This window comes from Siniperca chuatsi, linkage group LG6 (genome assembly GCF_020085105.1).
Source record: "Siniperca chuatsi isolate FFG_IHB_CAS linkage group LG6, ASM2008510v1, whole genome shotgun sequence".
Classification (NCBI taxonomy): Eukaryota; Metazoa; Chordata; class Actinopteri; order Centrarchiformes; family Sinipercidae; genus Siniperca; species Siniperca chuatsi.
In genome coordinates, this window is record NC_058047.1 from 13,926,520 (window position 1) to 13,945,432 (window position 18,913).

General features: G+C 38.9%; 1 protein-coding gene across 6 annotated transcripts in view; it reads left to right on the top strand.

Annotated features, from left to right (window-relative positions):
* Nucleotides 1–18,913, top strand: part of LOC122878357 (arf-GAP with coiled-coil, ANK repeat and PH domain-containing protein 2-like) — a 51,636-nt gene that overhangs the window by 8,182 nt on the left and 24,541 nt on the right. For all 6 annotated transcript variants that reach the window (XR_006378455.1, XM_044201079.1, XM_044201077.1 and 3 more), the window contains exons 2-8: nucleotides 5,177–5,234; nucleotides 7,871–7,990; nucleotides 8,804–8,857; nucleotides 12,615–12,673; nucleotides 13,821–14,004; nucleotides 17,340–17,384; nucleotides 17,466–17,561. Coding sequence is in view for 5 of the 6 variants with exons in the window: in XM_044201079.1 (XP_044057014.1) it covers nucleotides 5,177–5,234; nucleotides 7,871–7,990; nucleotides 8,804–8,857; nucleotides 12,615–12,673; nucleotides 13,821–14,004; nucleotides 17,340–17,384; nucleotides 17,466–17,561 (616 nt within the window). In the remaining variant the exon portion in view is untranslated. The remainder of the gene's footprint in view (nucleotides 1–5,176; nucleotides 5,235–7,870; nucleotides 7,991–8,803; nucleotides 8,858–12,614; nucleotides 12,674–13,820; nucleotides 14,005–17,339; nucleotides 17,385–17,465; nucleotides 17,562–18,913) is intronic.

Below are 18,913 nucleotides of genomic sequence, written 5' to 3' on the forward strand. Positions count from 1 at the left end.
TGGGTTCTAGGAAAATGTGATGGGCATTTTATAGACCAAACAATTTATTAATGAATCAATAAAATAATACGCAGATTAATACTGTACATAATGAAAATAATCTTAGGTTTGTAGTTTGTTGGCAGTTAGACAATGCATACCACAATCTGGACTGATGTTAATGATCATCTTTATGTTTCTACCAAATTTCTTGATTTTCAGGGTGACAGGTCCAAAACGAAGCACTGGTTGATCTGTAATTGAGCAGCCTAAATAAATTAAATACAAAAACACAAAATATAGTGGAAGATTTGTATGTTTGATGACACCGTAATCATACCTGCCAACATTTAAGTTTCAAAATATGCCTTAATACTACCAGGATTCACTTGAAATGAAAGGAAGGTCCCAAATATTGCATATTATGACTGTTGTCTGGTATATTGGAATTTACTTCAATGAGATGAGATTGTCTACTGATTACATCTTCACCACATAAAGTCCTCCTTACTAGTCTGATTTAGCAGCAGCAGCTGCTTCTTTTTAGTTTGGATAGATATCAGATATCAGATGTTTGGCCAGAATCCTTTTGCACTGAGAGCAGAATACCTGCATCATCCAGGCTGTCTGCTTATCACCCAGTCTACGTTATCACACTATGTGTGCTGTTGAGAGATGCAATATTATTGTCACCATGTTGCAATGTTGACATAACATTGTATCACTATATTGAGAATGTGGAAGTGTGTCTGAATGTTCTAGGAAAACAAAAGCCCCCCTATTCACTCTTTGCCTTGTTTAGCACTAGAATAAGAAATTAACACTCTACATTATCATGTTTTGAGAACTTGAGATTAAGAGATTTAAATGTTGTTTATTTCAATGTTTGTATAAACCATGTGATTTCCCTTTTTTATGTGCTTCGTTGTGCAGTGACTAAGGGGCATTGTAGTGTAAATACTGAGGCAAGAATGCCCTTGTTTGACCTGCCGAATCCTAATAAGCTCAGCTGGTAGTTGAACTTTTTAATCAAGAATGAAGATAAACAGTGAGCAGATGGACACATAATATTTAGCGCTGTTTAACGTGGTGGGTAGAGTGTGTGGCCCTTAAGTGCCAACTTAGTTTTACTTCCACAAGTGCCACTGTTTCTAAAACATATATGATTTCAAACAGCTTTGGGTAATAGCATTCACATAATACAATGTTAAATCCTCTGATTTTCTTATACTAAAATAATGTATAGTTTTTAAACCTGAGCAGGTCATAGGGCTATTGGCTAGTTCATACTTCAAGATGCAGTTGCAGAGGTGTTATCTGTGTGCTTTGGTGTTCATGCTTTTCTCGATTCTCATAACTGCCATATGCCTGAAAACTCGAGCAGTACTTTAGTTATAATAAACTCTTGACCTACTCTTGCGATAAAGAAAATTGCCCTACTGGAGTTCTACTTGCTCTTTGTTCATGCTACCCTTATTCTTTGAAATTTTAGGTGGTTCATGATCCAACACCTTCTACTTAAGTGTATACATCTTTCATAATAAATGGAGAGAAAGAATTGTGACCCCAAATGGGACGTACGTATGTATCAGACTATGAATTTTGCACACTGTTACAACACTATCAGAATCCTGGGGCCCCATTTGGTAACGATTCATTAAAACCAACTACTCAGCCAGACATTGGCTAATGGAAAGAGTGTTGGTCAGCAGACAGTATATCAATATCAGTTGAATTGCCAGGTGGAGGGCTGCTGGTGTTTCTCTGAATTCCCTCTCTTTGTCTTCTGTATGTATAAATATTTATTGTGTGTGGGTGATTTGCACCTTGGATATATGTAACTGCAATGTATTTTTCTTCTGAATCTGTATCACTACATATTTTGTGTGTGTATGTGTTAGAATTAAAATTCTGATTCTCGTTCTCTCATGCTTTCTTCTTCTGCTCATTATCCAGACTCAGGCTGGACATGCTCCAAGGTCAGAGCTGTGAGGCAATGGCCCAGATTTTTATTTTGTCAGGGCCCCTCCTTTTCTTATCCTTTGTCAGCACTTTGATAAGTTCACCCTGTAGGCTCAAGTTACGAGATTAGAAGGAAATAGTTGTGTTCTTGTGGTTGCATACAGAACCATTCTAAACCATTAATTTTCCAGGGAAAGGTAGCTGAGTGTGCCTGACCTTTTCCAGGCCGTCCTGCCTTCGATTCACTCAGTTAAACACATTCACATCTGAGAGCTGCCCGCTAAAGGTGTCCTGTTTGCCCCTGAGCAGCTACACCTGAGCAGATGAGGTCAAGTGCTTTTATCAAGGACAAAGCGACAGGCGTTGTTGAAAGAATGAAGAATAGAGTATTCCTAGATTTAAAAGCTTGCAGAGCTGCTTATAGCATGTATTTAGAAATTAAAATTGATAATTACAGAATAATTTGCAGGTACATGCTTCAATTCCTCAATCTGAGAGCTTTTATTTTATTAATTAATGAAGGTATTACTGTGGTGGCTTTGTGTGGGGATAATATCAGTGTAATTGCCCTATTCCCTTATGATTTAAGATTGCACTCAAGTCTTCCAGGGAAGACTGTTAGCCAGCCAAGAATTGTAGCTTGTATTCACACTGTTGTACTCACTGCATTTGTACTAGCAAAATGCCCAGTGCATAAATATAGAGAAATATAAGAATAGGCCAAATCCTCTCGAAGTCAGACACTAGAGCATGTCAGCAAAACAGTCATGATTCTGGGTGATTCATTAAATAAGTGGACTTTGCCTGTAGCAACTGACAAAGGCAAACAGGGCTTGTAATATGCTCTTTAGCTTTTGACCAGGATTAATGTCTCTGTGACAGAGGCAAGATCTTTATTGCTTTTGACCCTTGTTTTGCCCTCCTTGTTTACTTAAGTCCTTAGTTCATCCCACTGTCTTTGGTTTGTTAACAAAATCTCATAAAAATGAACACTACAATGATGCAACTCTGTGACACTGCTCCCATGTTGCAAGCCTTTTTTCTTATGCTAGGTTTGTTGGAGTAAAGACGATATAACAAATTGATTAAACTGATGCCAGTTCATGCTATTAAAGTTTAGGTTTGTATGTATTAATCAAAGTACATGAGATAAGTAAAGTTTATTTTGCCATACATTATATTCTTTATGCAGTGTAGGACTCATGTCAGTTTCTGCAGGCTCAACAGTTTGTTTGTTTCCCCACAACTCAACTTGCTACCAGTGCATGCTATTCTGATTAATTACACTTAGCTGCAACACCAGGTTATTCTCCTGCTAGCATAGCCAGCAACTAAACATTGTAGGCATAATTAGCATTCTGCCTGACCTTTTTATCTTGGTTTCATCAAAGTGTAGGAGATCTCTAACATCTTCTGCTCCGTTAAATCAGTTTTTTTCTATAGTACGAGTGTATCCAAATTCTTTAAGTTCGCATTTTGCTCAACATTGTTACTTGCTGATGAAGCACAAATGTAAAAGCCTATGTAAATGCTACAGACATGTCGATTCTATCAGTACATTATACAGTATAAAACACGTTATATACACAGTAAAAAAAAATCTGTATATATACACAGGAATCTTTGATCCCAGTACCTTTAGTTGAAAGCACTGAGCTAGCTCAGTCAGCCTCTTGTTGTTCCCTGAAAGTGACCAGATGTTGGCAGCTGTCAGTGTGACACCATACGGAAGAACAGCTGGAGGGGGTTTGGGGAATGCCATCCACTGCTACTTCGGGGTGTCATTCTTAATCCCTTTGCTTTCTACTGACCCACGACGCACACACATTATCTTACACTCACAGTGCTGCACGATATCTTGTGAGTTTTCCTTGAATGGAAACAATGAGATTTACATTAAAGCATTAAATTAATGTTCTTATCGCCAGCGATTTGCACTGAGGGCAACAGCATAATAAGCCTGAAATCTAGATAATCAGTTTCACTAGAAATGAAGAGAAAGGGACAGAGTGCTCCAACTGCACCAGTAGATAAGTAAACCATTCCAGTGTCCCCGTTTTCTTCACTAATAGACCATGAACAATGATCACCGCAATGTCAGCTCGAACTTAGTCCAGTGTCTTTAATTTAGTAGGGTGGAAAAGTAGCACAAATACACCTTTTAATGTGGCTGAAGTTGCCAACATAAATAATGGATAGTAATTACCTGAGTTCAAGCCCAGCAAGCATCTTTCCTGCTGATGTATGCTTGAGTAGGGTAAACTAAGTATCTTCATACATTAGTGGTAGTTCCCCTTATTTATTGTGTTTTACCTTTGTTGTAAGTTTACTATGTACAGTAGTAGAGCCACTTATCAGCTGCTTATGTACCTTTCCTACACTGGAGAAAGGTCACAGTAACATGTTAAACCACTCAGATTATCAAAAAGGAGCGGAGATTAATTCACCAAGCCTGTGCTGGGATGAGGTCTTTGAGTTTCTTCTTCCACTGTCGTGGCACTCACATGCTTGTAGGCTGTTGATCCTGTGGAGAAACAAGCTGTGCTTGCCCTGCGGCATTACCCAAAATGGCAGCCCTCAGTTTGGCTGCTTCTAATGTTGTGTGTGTCTGCACGTGCATGTGTCAGTACTGTAGAAGTGTATAATGTCATGTCTTACAATTGTATTTTTTCAGATGCTATAATTGTAGTATATAGGCATGTTGGTGACCCCCCTGTATTTAAAAATGGTTAAGATGTTGATGTAAGATGCAACAGTTGGGCAGGTATTTGTCCCATAAACATAGAGCATGATCAGAAAAATCTGGTAAAGTAATCAAGATATAATGTTAGTGGTAATTGTGCTGCTCTAATGATTTCTATGCATCTACTACTACTACTTAACTACTAGGTTGAAATAGAGTATTATCATGTGGAACATTAAATGCCTTGCTTGTGAAGGAAGTGTAATATAGAGTAAGCTGACTTTGTTTTATCTTAAAACATTCTTACTTCAGTCTGTATACAGTGGATGCAGGACAGATGGTAAATGGGGAAAATGGTAATGATGTGGCAAAGATGGTAAACCAAATGGCCGCAGAGGGAGTTCATGTTCTTTATATAAGGATTCCCCTGCAGTGTGTCTTTTATCTTCTTTTCAGCATCTAGCAAATGAATGCCTCTCAATGTTGGTGAAGTTGATAGTATTAAGTCATGGTTACACTTGATTTCAACTGTTTTTTTTTCTTTCTCGACAGAGCCACAATAGAAGAAGTGGAGGGGGATGTGTGTGAGTTGGAATCCAAGCTCGACAAAGTGAGTACCACCTGTGAAAAACGTTGCTTAATTGTTCATTTGTTCTACTGTGTGAACTGGCAGCTACGGAGGCCATCTTGTAAGTGGAAAGTTGCAGGTTTGTCCTTAGCCGTGTCCCCAGTATATCCTGGTAGATTGCCTTTGAGTAATAAAGACACTGTGCACCTTGCTTGCACTTTGATGAAATGAGTGTGTGTGTGTTTGACACACATTACACTGTAGTATGTACTATAATTGGACAATTTACTTCTATAATTCCTAAAAATCATGACTCACTTCAATGTTTCAGACGCACCAGTGATTCTGAAGTTGGAGCAGATCACATCTCTCATTGCCAACACAGTGTGAAATTAACACCAACTGCCATACAAATGGTGGTTTACCTGTGCTTGATTAACTCACGCTATGTGCCTTTTTGCCAAGTAGCCTGTAATCATCTTTTATTCTAACAATCACATTATTTTAAATCAAAATCTTAAAAATGGTGACTGGAATCCGTTCTGGCCATGACCAGGAAATGGAAACATTTTGGGTGCCATAATACTCTTTGTTGTTTTTTTGTTTTGTTTTTTTGGTTCAAACTATTTAGATTTAGGTTGCAGATGGTGTCAAAACAACAGTCTTTGTAAGTTATATGATCAGGATGATGAACTTTTATGCTCTCTTTGTCATCTCTAGTGTGATTTGCTGAATATGAACACTAGTCCAGAGTGTGTTTTGGCTTTTTGTTATGCGTTTTAAGTAACGGCTAACTTTCACATGGGAACCTCTGTTTTTTAATGCCAATAAATTCTTTCCTTTTGATATTGTTTCCTGTAGCTGGTTCATCTCACTCACTCTGCTCAAATTAAACTAGACTAAACTAAAAACCCATCCAAACAGACTAGTGTTAATCAGTAGTATAATGCCCTGATAGCAAACCAATCCCTGCTCCCAGCTCATCTCAGCAGAGCTCAGAGTATGTTCACTAGCGAGACCTCGAGCTTGGAAGATCCCAGTTCATTGTTCCTGGACTTAAGAGTCCCACCCACCTCCTCACCCCACCTCTGTGACTCAGCCCTGGCCTCACTTCCCCTCTTGCTCTGCAGAGGAAGGATCTGCTGGAGAGTGGGTGTGTTTGTGTGCATGAATATGGTTGTGATAATGTGTATGTGTGTCTGAGTGTGTACATGTTGATGGGTGGAATTGAGAGACAAGGGGCTAAAGAGACCAGGGTTCAATGTTTTCTTTGAGCTTCCTACCTGCCTGACATGTACACACACAGCCATGTTGTCTGCTCTCAATCTGCTCTGCTCTGTCAACAAGCATGAGCTATAGCAAACTATAAATACACTCAGTTGCTAGTTTATTAGATGCACCTAGCTAAAACTAATGTAGTCTAATACAACAGTCCTGCAATGAATCCTACCTTCATTAAGGTTATAATGTTCAGTTTTTGTTCACACTGTTTTAGAGAGGTGTTGATTCAACCGCATGGTCATGGAGCGTTGTTTCTGTCATGTAGCCTGCCCTCATTGACATAAATGCGGTGGACAAAATACGGGCTGTTATATTAGACTGCATTAGTTTTAGCTAGGTGTACCTCATAAACTGGCAACTGAGTGTATATTAACATAGAGCATAGGTACAGTGGAGAAAAGTAGTGGTAGTCGAGTCTTAAGTGAAATTAGTTAACTTCATAAAGTTTGACTTTCGACTACCGTGGGCTAATTCAAAAAGATTATAAAAATGCTTTACCTCATATGACAGTTTGTGATCACAAGTGAGACAGAAAAAAAAGCTCTTGTGCAAAAGAGATCACAGAGGAAGTACAGACTATGATGGTTATGTGTGTATCTGGGTGGGTGGGTGGGTGTGAGCATGTGTTTTATAGATAAAAAAAGACCTGCTGATATTAATAGTTGCTTGCATAAAAGACCAGCACCTAATGGGTCACTTTTAAAGTTACATTTTACCTTCTGACCTTTGCGACTTATATACTTCGGACTAAATTCCTTTGTTTTTAAAATATGAAAAATCAATATGTTGTGTTGTGTAGAGTAGTTGAACATATGACTCAAATAATTTAAAGTCCTTAATTAACTTGAGTTTTGCTGAAAAATACCCAACGTCAATTGTTTAAATAAGGCTTTCCTGAAGGAGAAACAAGCATTTTGTATTTTATCAGCTTTTATTTATGAATTGCATTTTTAGTTGAGTTATTTAGCTGCTTTGGCTACAGAGGCATATTCAGGCTGTGTGTCATCTCTTGCGTGGGAGTGCATGGAGAATGGCCAGCATTTGTTGTGAGTTTACATAACGTGGAATTATCTTTGCCCCCAGTGAGTCAGAAGGGAAAGAAGTGCCTGTTGTTAATTACCAAGAAACTGACTAAGCATCTTGCTTTTCATTGTTAGTTTTTTGCTCTGCAGCACCAAGTTCCTCCAAATCTGCAATTCCTGAATCTATTTTTGGCAGCAAACTTGAAGTGTTTTAATAGGAGAGAATGGCCTGAAAAAATGACCAGCACTATTTCTTGTTTCTCTTCACTCACATGTTATCATCTTCTCTCTGCTTCTGTCTGTTACTGCATTTCTGAATTTCTCTCTTTTTTCCCCCCATAAGCATTTGCCTATTTCTCTTTCCTCTCTCTCTAGTTGGTGAAGTTGTGTATTGGGATGATTGATGCTGGAAAAGCTTACAATGCAGCCAACAAGCAGTTTGTTAACGGAATCCGGGAGCTAGCCCAGCAGTCCACCAAAGATGAGGTCATCGAGGTAAACAAAAACACAACCTGACTTGATCGGAATCATAGAAAGTCACCAGCATTTATACTATTACAATGTGTTTATTTTGGGGGGGGGGGTTGTTGTTTCTGTTTTTTTCCCCATGTGTGGCATGCCTCTTTTGGATTTTTTTTTTTTTTTAAATTATGAAATATTTAATATCATTTTGAAGTTATTAGATAATAGTAAAATAAATAACATTAGAGTTAAAAACTGTACAGTCTAAAACCATGACTGTATTCTTCCTTGTTCCCAGATATAAAGAGGCCTGTACTTCCTCTCTGTTTGCACGCACTACCGTCTTGTCTTTTTTGAGTAAAGTGCTTTCATCCTTGATGACATTACCAGATTAAATCTTAATTTAAAAAAAACAAGGCTTGGTAAAACCTAGTACTGTCCACTGGGTCTTGCCGAGGTCAGATGTTTTGTTTTGTTTTCTCATATGAAATTTGCATGGTGAGACAAGCACTTCCTGTCTGCCTTTGTGTATTTCGCTCACTGCCTCTCCCTTGGGTTTGAAGTTCAGCAACTGCATGTACTTGGAGGGAGTAACTTTGCCAAAAGAATTCTTTACTGAAGTGCTAGTGTGAATTTATGTCTTTGCAGATGTGTCTGTGATGTAGCATGCAGTAGAAATTTGGATTTCATCCCATTTTATTTATTTGTGGAACCTTGTTTTAATACATGCCTAGTTTTTATTGTTTGCCTTGTGTGATTATTTGGGTTTTATTGTTATAAGAATACATGGTTGGTGACATTCTCTCACTGCCTGCTTTCATGGCTGTCCTTTTTTTCTCTCCACAGTCCAGCCTCACAAAGTTTGCTGAGAGTCTGCAGGAGATGATAAACTATCACACGGTATGCTATCACTGCCATGTGAAACCGGATGTATTTTGAAATTTTTATTTTTTTGTCTTTACAGCTGGATGATGACAAAAGCCTGGAACAACTGTTTAACTGTCAGAGTTTTTATTTACTGCTGGGAAGGACAGCAGCACACTACAAGACAGAGGAAATGGGTCTGCGAGAGGTTGACCACTGGTTTGAGAAAGGGAAACGGAGCGTGTACAAGAAAGACTTTATTAAGGATTAGCAATATTGTCAGGGTGCCCTTGAGCAAGACATTCAACCTTAAACTGCTTTCTTGGGGCTATTCAGAAGTAGAAGGAAGTGGCTATAATAAGCAGCTTCGAGGTGGGATTTCAAATGACTGTAAAAATGTGAAGCTGGGTGTTGCTACTCAGCAAACACTGCCCTCCATAAAAAATGGGTAAAAGAAAACCCTTCGGAAGCTAAAACAAAAAGCATTCTTTTTTTCCTGAAACATTACTTAAATGTCAACATAGCTCTGGGATTTGTTGTCACAAAAAAAGTTACCTTCTGCCCCCAGCATATAAAGGCCATGGAATAGAGAGTCAATTTCAAGTCATGTCAATTTTATTTATATAGCTCAATATCACAAATCACAAATTTGCCTCAAGGGGCTTTACAATCTGTACAACATACGACACACTCTATCCTTAGAACCTTGATTTGGATAAGGAAGAACTCCCCCCCAAAAAAACTTTTAACGGGGGAAAATGGAAGAAACCTCAGGAAGAGCAACAGAGGAGGGATCCCTCTCCCAGGATGGACAGACATGCAATAGATGTCATGTGTACAGAATAGACCAACATAATAAAATTACAGTATGGACAATCATGATGACAAAGTTAGGAATAGATTGTAACATATGAAGAATACATTCGGGAAGATGTCGAGCAACTTCAGGTGTCGCCGAACAGATAGGGCCTGAGCCACACGACCCCCTCTCCACCATGTAGACCTGGAAGAGGACAGACTACACAAACATGGAAGAGGTAAACTCAAGCACACTGTTCACACAGGTAGGAGAAGGGAACCAACACACACAGAGGGGTAGAGAGAGAGAGAGAGAGAGAGAGAGAGAGAGAGACAAGAAGAGAGGCTGAATCTCCTGGAGGACGAGGATCCAGATCCAAAACATCTGGAGAGAGGCAGCGACAGCCAGGAGAGAGAGAGAGAGAGAGGTCCTAGGACAACCGATCGTCCAGCACAGAGAAGCCTGAGTGGAGGAGGAGAACGAGAAGGAGGAGAAATTGGAGTGAGAAAGGAAAGGAGAAGAGAGTACTTGCCTGCCTCATAAAATCTATTCCCTGTCTCCCATGCCGTGGAGTATTTATCTGTTGGTTATTTATCATGCGTTACTGAGGTAAACATGGTCATGGTCAACTTTTTACGATGTGGTTGTCATCCTGGAGACAGCTGAACTAGAAGAACAACCAATCTAGTCTTCAGTCAGACTAATATAAGTATTCTATTGCCCTGACAGGTTTTACAGCGTGGCCATCTAACGCACTTCACTTCCGACCACTAGATTTTGGCCAATAAATAAACATGACGCCTTATCCATTGTTTTATCCTCTCTTGTCCCCCGCCGAGTAGCCCAGAGTGGGCAAATCTGATTAAGTGGCTGCTCTTTCCCAGAGTCCTCTTGCTAGCCTCCTCATTTGTCAGTCTCTAGTAGGTAGGCATGACACTGACATTGAGAAATGGAGACACAACTTTCCTCTGTTTGTTTGGCGCCTCATTAAGAATCCCTCAAACACAAAAAAGGATGCACAGGGTGAGCTTAGAGGCTTTTGTTCTACTGTGAAAGTTCTTTTCTTGATTTCCCTTGTCATGTCTTGTTTCTGGTAGCTTTGCATAACATGTTCAGAATGAGTTCCCAGCCAGCATCACACTGTCTCTGAGACATGTTAGAACAAACTACCAAGCCGGGGGTGCTGCTACAGGGAATTGAACCTTTTGCGATCTTTGTGGTTGTGGATGGGAACTTTACACCTGTGAATCCCCAAGATTATTTGTTTAGATCATGAACTTTAACAACTTGAATGTGAATGATGAACAGTTAACCATTGATTTATAGTTTTTTTTCATGGAAGACATTTTGACTTGTCGTAGCAGGAAAAGCACAGGTGTACTGTAACTAATAACATTAATGAATGCTGTTCCATTAAAGTGTCCCAGCTTGCACAACAACACTAGGTGCCTGTCACTGGCACACCTACACTGGATGCAATTATTATTATTATTAAACATGTTTTATCTGCTGTGACATGTTAAAAATACCTATTCTGTACACCATAATTGATACAATTACTCCTGCTGCAACCACTAATACCACTGTTAGTGGAACAAGGGAATGTTAAAATAAGTTAAAGGCACTTTTATTTGGATTCATTAATTTTATTTTTTCAAGCCAAATGCCAAACATTTCATGGTTCTAGCCTCTTATATGTAAAGATGTGTTGCTTTTTCTTGTCTTACAGTATAGTAAACTAAATGTCTTTTCGTCAGACAAATAAAGCAATTTGAAGACATCACCTTGGACTCTAGGAAATTGTGTAAAAAAAAAAAAAAATAAAATAAAAATAAATTCTCCACAATTTATAGAGCAAACAATTAACTGATTAATAAAAAAAGCAGATTGATCTTTAAAATACGTAATGTCTTGTGAACCTCATGTTTTTAAACTGATGATGTTGACTGATTCTGTTCTTTTATTTCACACATGCTTTGGCAATGTTAACATCTGTTTCCCATGCCAATAAAGCCTAATTGAATAATAAATAATGTAACATTAATGTAGCTGTTAAAGCTGAATGTAGCATTAAACTTTGGGATGAAGTGGAAAATTTACTTTAAATGAGGACTAAATCTCACATTTCTGTTTATAATCATTACATGTGTATAATTACAGTTTTCAGAGTTTTAGGCTAGTTTTGTTCGGGTTTGGTTGAATTGGGTTCTGTAGACAGTCTTAGTTCCACCATTAAGTCAGACTGTAACACTCCCAAGTTAAATGAGATACTGTATAAGTCCTCCTAGCTAGTATCCCAAAAAGCTGCAGGGTGGGCAGTCTACCATGACTCAACAGCTGAGTCTTTCTCCTCTTATTAGCGTCCTTGACTACACCCCTAAAAGCCTCCATGAGCCACAGTGCAGGCCTGCGACTGTGACTCAACACGGGAGACTTTGGTCATGGCAGCTGACCATAGATAGGTTTTTGCCACTCAGCGATCTTTCAGCACGTGATCCCTCAAACACAGTGCTCAATCTGTTCATCACTGGTAGCCTCTCCCAGCCACACTGCTCATATTGTCTTGTCTGGCCATGAAATCACACTGAAGCCTGATTTAGAAAATGTGTTTGTTTGGCTTTTTCCTTGGTAGCTCATTTTTAGGAAAGCATACAGGTTGATGAGGCTATGACTCACTACCAAGAATAAGCAAATTGCGTCACTTCTCGTGTTTGTCTTTATGAGGGGAGTTTACAAAGTGAACTTGTTTGTGTAAATTTAGCTGCTTAATTGCACCCTGTGATGTTGACAAAAATCCTCCTAAACAGAGGTACTAAATGCTGACTTGCAAAACATCTCGTGGCCTGGAAGGTGAATACATTAATCAGCTTTTTGCTGCTTTCTTAGAGAAGTGCCTTAAGATGTTTAGTGTTTGAATTGTTCAACTATCTAGAGATAAGCTATTTTGCCAAACAGAAAGGAGCATTTACTCTTTATTTCTTTCTTTCTTCACAGATATTATTCGATCAGGCCCAGAGATCAATCAAGACCCAGCTTCAAACATTTGTCAAAGAGTGAGTATTAACTGAATAAAGATGGATAAAGCTAGTTATATCTCAGCAATGTGAGAACAAGCCACAGCACATGTACATTTTATTCATACTTGTATCCAGATCAGCTTAAAATGAGGAACACTGCACATATCTGAGTGGAACTTAATATACTTGTACTTCAAATCCATGTTGGAGGAAAAGTGTCATGGATTTTGAATACAGAAAGCCCACTCTTGAAATTCTGAATATAAAATAGAAGCTGGAGGGACGTCATATATCTGATAGGCAGAGGATCCAGACAGGTAAGGGGACTGAATTATATTAGTGTATATATAATATTTTTTAGTCAAATCAAAAGCTCATATCTCCCTTTTTAAGACCTCCTAATACAGCACTGAATTCCGGACTGCTTGTATAAGTGCAGGCAGCAGTGGGGCCTTCTGGTTTATTTCAGTATACGGATTAGCAGCTTTTGCCCCTGGCACACCAGGGCTAAACACCCACATCAGCAGCACCCATACTTCTCAGAGAAAGCTGGGAAACACGTTCCATCATAATTACTCACTACCTTGCAGCACTCAAATATTAATCTCACTTAGGCAAAACACACCAAAGAACAAATGTGGGGGGCAGAGTTTGAGTACTTTGTCCTCCTCAAGATAAGTGGTATTGCCCAGTCACTTTCTCCGACACAGCACAAGACCTGGGTCAAATAGTTGGATTTCCAGCTGACCAAGATTTATGAAATCACCTTTAACCTTTGTGTGTTCTTGTTGCCTGAACATGGTTGTGTTACTTCATATCCAGAGATAACTTTGCTTCCTTTAACATGTGATCTTTCCCTTTACAGGATTGTCTAATCTTATCTTATTTGACCTTGGTCACAGAGTTTGTCAAAACCATTCAGCTTTATCCCTAAATTGTGTGAAAATGCTTTAAATATGTGTGGCACCATCTAAGGGTATTTCCACCCAGCTCAATTAACAAGACATATTTTTAATGCTTAGATGAATGATCAACAGCAAAAGACCAGAAAAACGAATTTGCAAAACATTCTTCTCACATCCTAATGAATAAATTAGTAAACTTTTCCTGAACGTATCTTAATTCTTGTACAATGAGCCCTGAATTTAATGTTTGTCTTAATAAACCTCCCTTCCTTTGTCAGTGACATACGTAAGTTCAAAGAAGCCAAGAAGCAGTTTGACAAAGTGAGCGAGGAAAAGGAGGCGGCTCTAATCAAGAATGCCCAGGCTCCCCGCAACAAGCAGCATGAGGTGGAGGAGGCCACCAACATCCTAACTGCCACACGCAAGTGCTTCCGACATATCGTCCTCGACTACGTCTTACAGGTACAACTCACTTTTAAATTGTAGCACTCTTAAAGTGACAGGTAATGTGTTGCCCAGAATCAGTGGAGTACCTAGAAACTTCAAGTAGTGGGGGCATGACAGTGTGTGTTTTTTTTTTTATATACTTACGCTTAAAATGTGCTAAAAAAGAAATTATAGAAAAGCTGGGTCCGTGTTATTACAGTAGATGCTGTAATCATGGAGCTCCTTTAATGTTGAGTCCACATTTTGCAGCGCATGAAACAGTACATTGGGTTCTCTAAGCAATACACCGTCATGTACAATATTTCTCTATGCACCCTAGCCAACATGGATTTAGATATGGAACTTAAAATGCTGAGTCAGGTTGAAAATGCTGATGTGGCACAGAGAAGAATGAACAGCAGATGTGTCTTATTCTGTTACATTTAAAGTGAAACACCCAAGCTCATCCACCTGTCATGTTCCAGTTTACCACATCAGAGTGAATTTGGCTCAAAAAGAGTAGTAGCAGATGCATCAACAGACACACAGAGCAGCAGTAGAATTAGTTGTAGCAGTGGTAACCGGACTAGCAGCAGCAGAAGGTGGTAGTGGTTTTTGATTTGATGTGATAGGTACATAGTGGCATACTACATCTATATGCACTTGCATAGATGGATTATTAAACTGTTTAGTGATAGTTTATTGTTCTATTAAAGGTTTGATGCACACAACACATTAATAAATAAATGGATGAAATGCTGCTGTCTTGTGTTTATAACTAAACCTATTAAGGAGTTCATTATCATTTTCACATTAGGCCTCACATCAGCCCCTAGACTGAGGTCAAACTGAGCTTCTATTGCTTTTTCTGCATTCATTTTACAAGTTATGGTCAGTAACAAAATGACTGCACAATGTTCTTGTGACCAATGAGCCATCATGTCCGATGGAGCACTGCAGTGTTGAAATGATTCATTTTTAGGTAAGATCATTTAAAAACAAGCAGAAGGGGGGGGGAAGCAGCAGCAGCAGGAGGAGGAAGTACACAGAATTAATTTTTTTAAATTCACTGTTTAAAAAAACAACCTCTCAGGTCTAACAGTACTTGAAGAATGCTGCGCCATCATATCCAACACTTGAAGAAAAATTACTGGTGTCAAAAAGAGTCAGTCAATTTACAAATTCATTAAGACACTCACTTGCAAAACAGTTGCTTTTTCAGAGGTTGAATCATCTGTGCAGTGGGAGATCAAACACTGCATATCTCCTTTTGTGCAGACATGATCCTTTGTCTTATACTTAAATTTGTCAATCTGTTTAGGTCTGTTTGACCTCTTGTCCTCTCATGTCTCAATCATGTATCATTGGGTACATCAGCTGAGCCCTTGGTCTCCTCTTGGCCACATTAGCACTGATGAATGCTTTGTGCTTTCTGATAAAGCAGCTGCCAGCTCTGTTATTGAAGCTCACTCCAAAGGAACAGACAATGTTGTATGGGTACAGTTCGCTCCAAAATTAGATTTTGAAAAGAAAACCCAGAAGCAGGTTTTAAAATAAGTTTGGCAGTCTGCTCCAGTGGCCCACTGCATAATCACTCTCTCATAAAATGAAGCCTGGCTGTGAGAAATTAGTTGAGTTTTTATCTTGCCTGTTAGTCTGCTTTATAGGAAATCTATAAGCCCAGCAGCTAGCACAGCTGATTTAAATGGGTCTCCTTTAAAGTTTCACGTTTGGGTAGTGCTGTCAGCACTTTTAAAATGCTGCTAACTTCTGATGCTGTGCTTGCAGGAAGAATTTGAGAGAGATTTCAGCTTTATTTTTTTTTTGTTCTTTTTAGATTGTTGATTTAGATTGTTTTTGTGGCATTTTTGTTTAATTATACAGCGCACAGTTTACAGTGACATGCAAGATGGTAGAGGGAGAGGAAAATATATGAGAGAGGTTGTAAGCCAGACTTGCATTCATGACATTTTAAGAATGGAGCATGTCTCTTTTACCCTACTGTGCCACGTAGAGCTGGATCATAAAATAGTGAACTTAAACTTTTGACTGTTGGTCAAGCCTATAATAAGCACATGTAAATGTAATAAGATGATTATGCAGTAAAACAAATAACACAGCCGTCTGACTTCATCCTGATCGATGTTATCACCACTGACATACAAACCAATGCCTAAAATATAAATACACACATAACACAGAAAAGCAGAAGCACAGTTAACACTCAGTAGAGAGAAATGGGAGTTATATGTCTACAAAACTCAACAAACCTTTTCCCATGCCTGAATAGTGACTAATTTAAGCCTAAATCTTGCTCAAACTTTGTGTCCTTATGTCCTACAAGTGTGGAATTACCACAACTTACCAACCAATTACCAGCCAAATGCTCATAAATTTTGCTTGTGGCAGTTGTGTTTGCACTTTGCCAGTTAAACAACCATCGTTTAGAGGTGCTACTCCAGTCAAAACTACTAATTGACTGTAATCGAGAGAAGGAGGGGGCTTGTAAAAGTTGTGATGCACCAACCACTGTGGCTAGGAGATGGAAAAATAAGCTTCCTTTCCTGGGTGGGAGTTACATCTGTGTATAAACACTAGTGTGGTTAGTGTTGCCAAGGAGAAGGGCCTTGGCAACAAAAATAATTGCTGGCCACAACAATGATTTGAACTTTTATTCTTCAGTGCATCGAAATATGGTGTCCCTGCTTTCATGACCACAAAAAAGGAAAACCAGAAGCATGAGGCAGAGTGTTAAAATTAATTCAGAAGTTGCCTCGCCTTCTGTAGAAGCAAAATGCATCCATGGCGCCCAGTCAGTGACTCACTCACTCATTCACTCACTCACACACACACACAGAAGCAGATAGAGAGACAGGAGGCTGCAGTGAATGCAGCAGGGCAATGTAGATGATAGGTGAGACAGGCTACAACAGCATCCTTGGGTTAAACATGAGACATAGAGCTCCTCCTGGTGTCTGTACTAGGAACTACTGTCCAGTAATGCTTGGGCTGATGGTGTGATTTCTCTACTTCAGTTCAACTCATTTCACGCTTTTCTGCTTTCTTTCATTTGCTTAAGAAGTTTTTTTTTGTTTCATCTCCAGCATCTTATCTCATTTCCTCTAAGTTCTTTCTTTTTGTATTTTTGTGTCTTTTTTTTCTCTCCCCCTCTGCCACTTTCTTTCTGTCTGTACATTTTTCTCTCAGATATATTGTCACTGTAGATTTAGTTTTTTTTTGTTTCGAGGTTGCTGCTTGCCTCCTGTATGCGTTGAATTTTCCTTGTTGTTTTTCTTATTTCAGTATTACTGAAAAGCAACAATGATAAAAACCCTTCCTTCTTCTCATTGTTTTGTTTTTGTTCATTTCAGATCAATGTGCTACAATCCAAGAGAAGATCCGAAATCCTGAAATCAGTAAGTATACTTTTCTTACATATCAAATGATCTATGCAACAGCCTGATTGGCTCTCTAAATATTCACTGTCTCCTCCACAGATGTTGTCCTTTATGTACGCCCACCTGACGTTCTTCCACCAAGGATATGACCTCTTCAGTGAACTACAACCTCTAATGAAACTGCTTGGAGGACAGGTACAGGCTACAGTATACACACATGTGGACACACACACACACACACACACACACACTCACTCACCCATGCAGTGTGCATCAAGACGTTTGACAGTCACTTAAACACAAAGCTTCAGCAGTAATTGTACAGTGCTTTGTTTTCTCTGAGGAAATGGGCTACAGAAATGCCGTAATTGAGCACTTGGATTTAAGTCTCTGAATGCAAATCTTAAAATCTGACGGAACTCCCATGTAACCTGGTACACATCTAAATTGAAAGTCTTCCTGCTCAACGGACAGTTTGTTTCTCAACTCATTGTGATAAGGTATCAAAATGTTATAAACATCTAATTAAACATGTTATGTAAAACTTGACACTCATTATTACATCATAAGGGGTATGTCATTGTTGATATCAACAATAATGAGTGATGATGTAAATATTGCATTTTTATTATTCAATATTTCTCATTAGTCAACATTGTTACACCACTTGTGAAAAACTGTAATAATGTTTGGTTGGTGGAATAATGTCATTTTATTACATTACCCAGAAATATGTTAACAGGTTTTAGTACATGAACTATTCAGAGAGATGTTTAATTATTATTTTTCAAATGTGTATCTTATATGGTATTACCGGTACATTCATTTGTTGTTAGAAGATATTGAGCGCTGCCTTAACTTTGTTGGCTAAAATAATAATTTGGATGGCTCACAATTAATGTTTCACTTCTTTAATTTCATTTTAATTTAATACTTGGTGTAAAAATAAACACTTAGCTAGTCCTGGACAACACTTGCAATGTTATTAGAACATACAGTATAAACTCTTGCAACATAAACAAACATGGATATATTTTGAGCAGAGTACTGTCATGGGTAAACACTTTTTATTATGTAGATGAGGACAGTATTGTTTTATTACCTAAACAGCATTCCTGTTCAGTGGCTCATTTAGAGCTTGCAGGAAGTGTTTCAGGTTATGACTCTGAAATGTAACATCATCTTACTGGCATCATTAGGGAGCAATACAACTGCACTTTGACCTTCTGCCTTCACCTCCAGACGACCTCTCTCTTCTCCTTGTGTCTGCTATCTTTTCGTCACTATCTTTTCAGCTCTGTGTGTGTCTGTGTGCATCCTCTGATAAACAGAGCCTTCCCTCTGAGCCAGAGGATGGCCCGAATGTGACTTTAAGATGATTACCACAGTGGTGCTGCTGTTACAGTGAGCAGGAATGAGGAAGAAAGCAGCCAGAGGACTGGAAAAGGGTTTTCCCACAGTCAGACTCACAGGGTTGACAGTCAGCTGAGCGAACACAGCAAAGAAACCTGAGATTGATGCTGAAGGTTGTGGAGTGTAAACTCTGA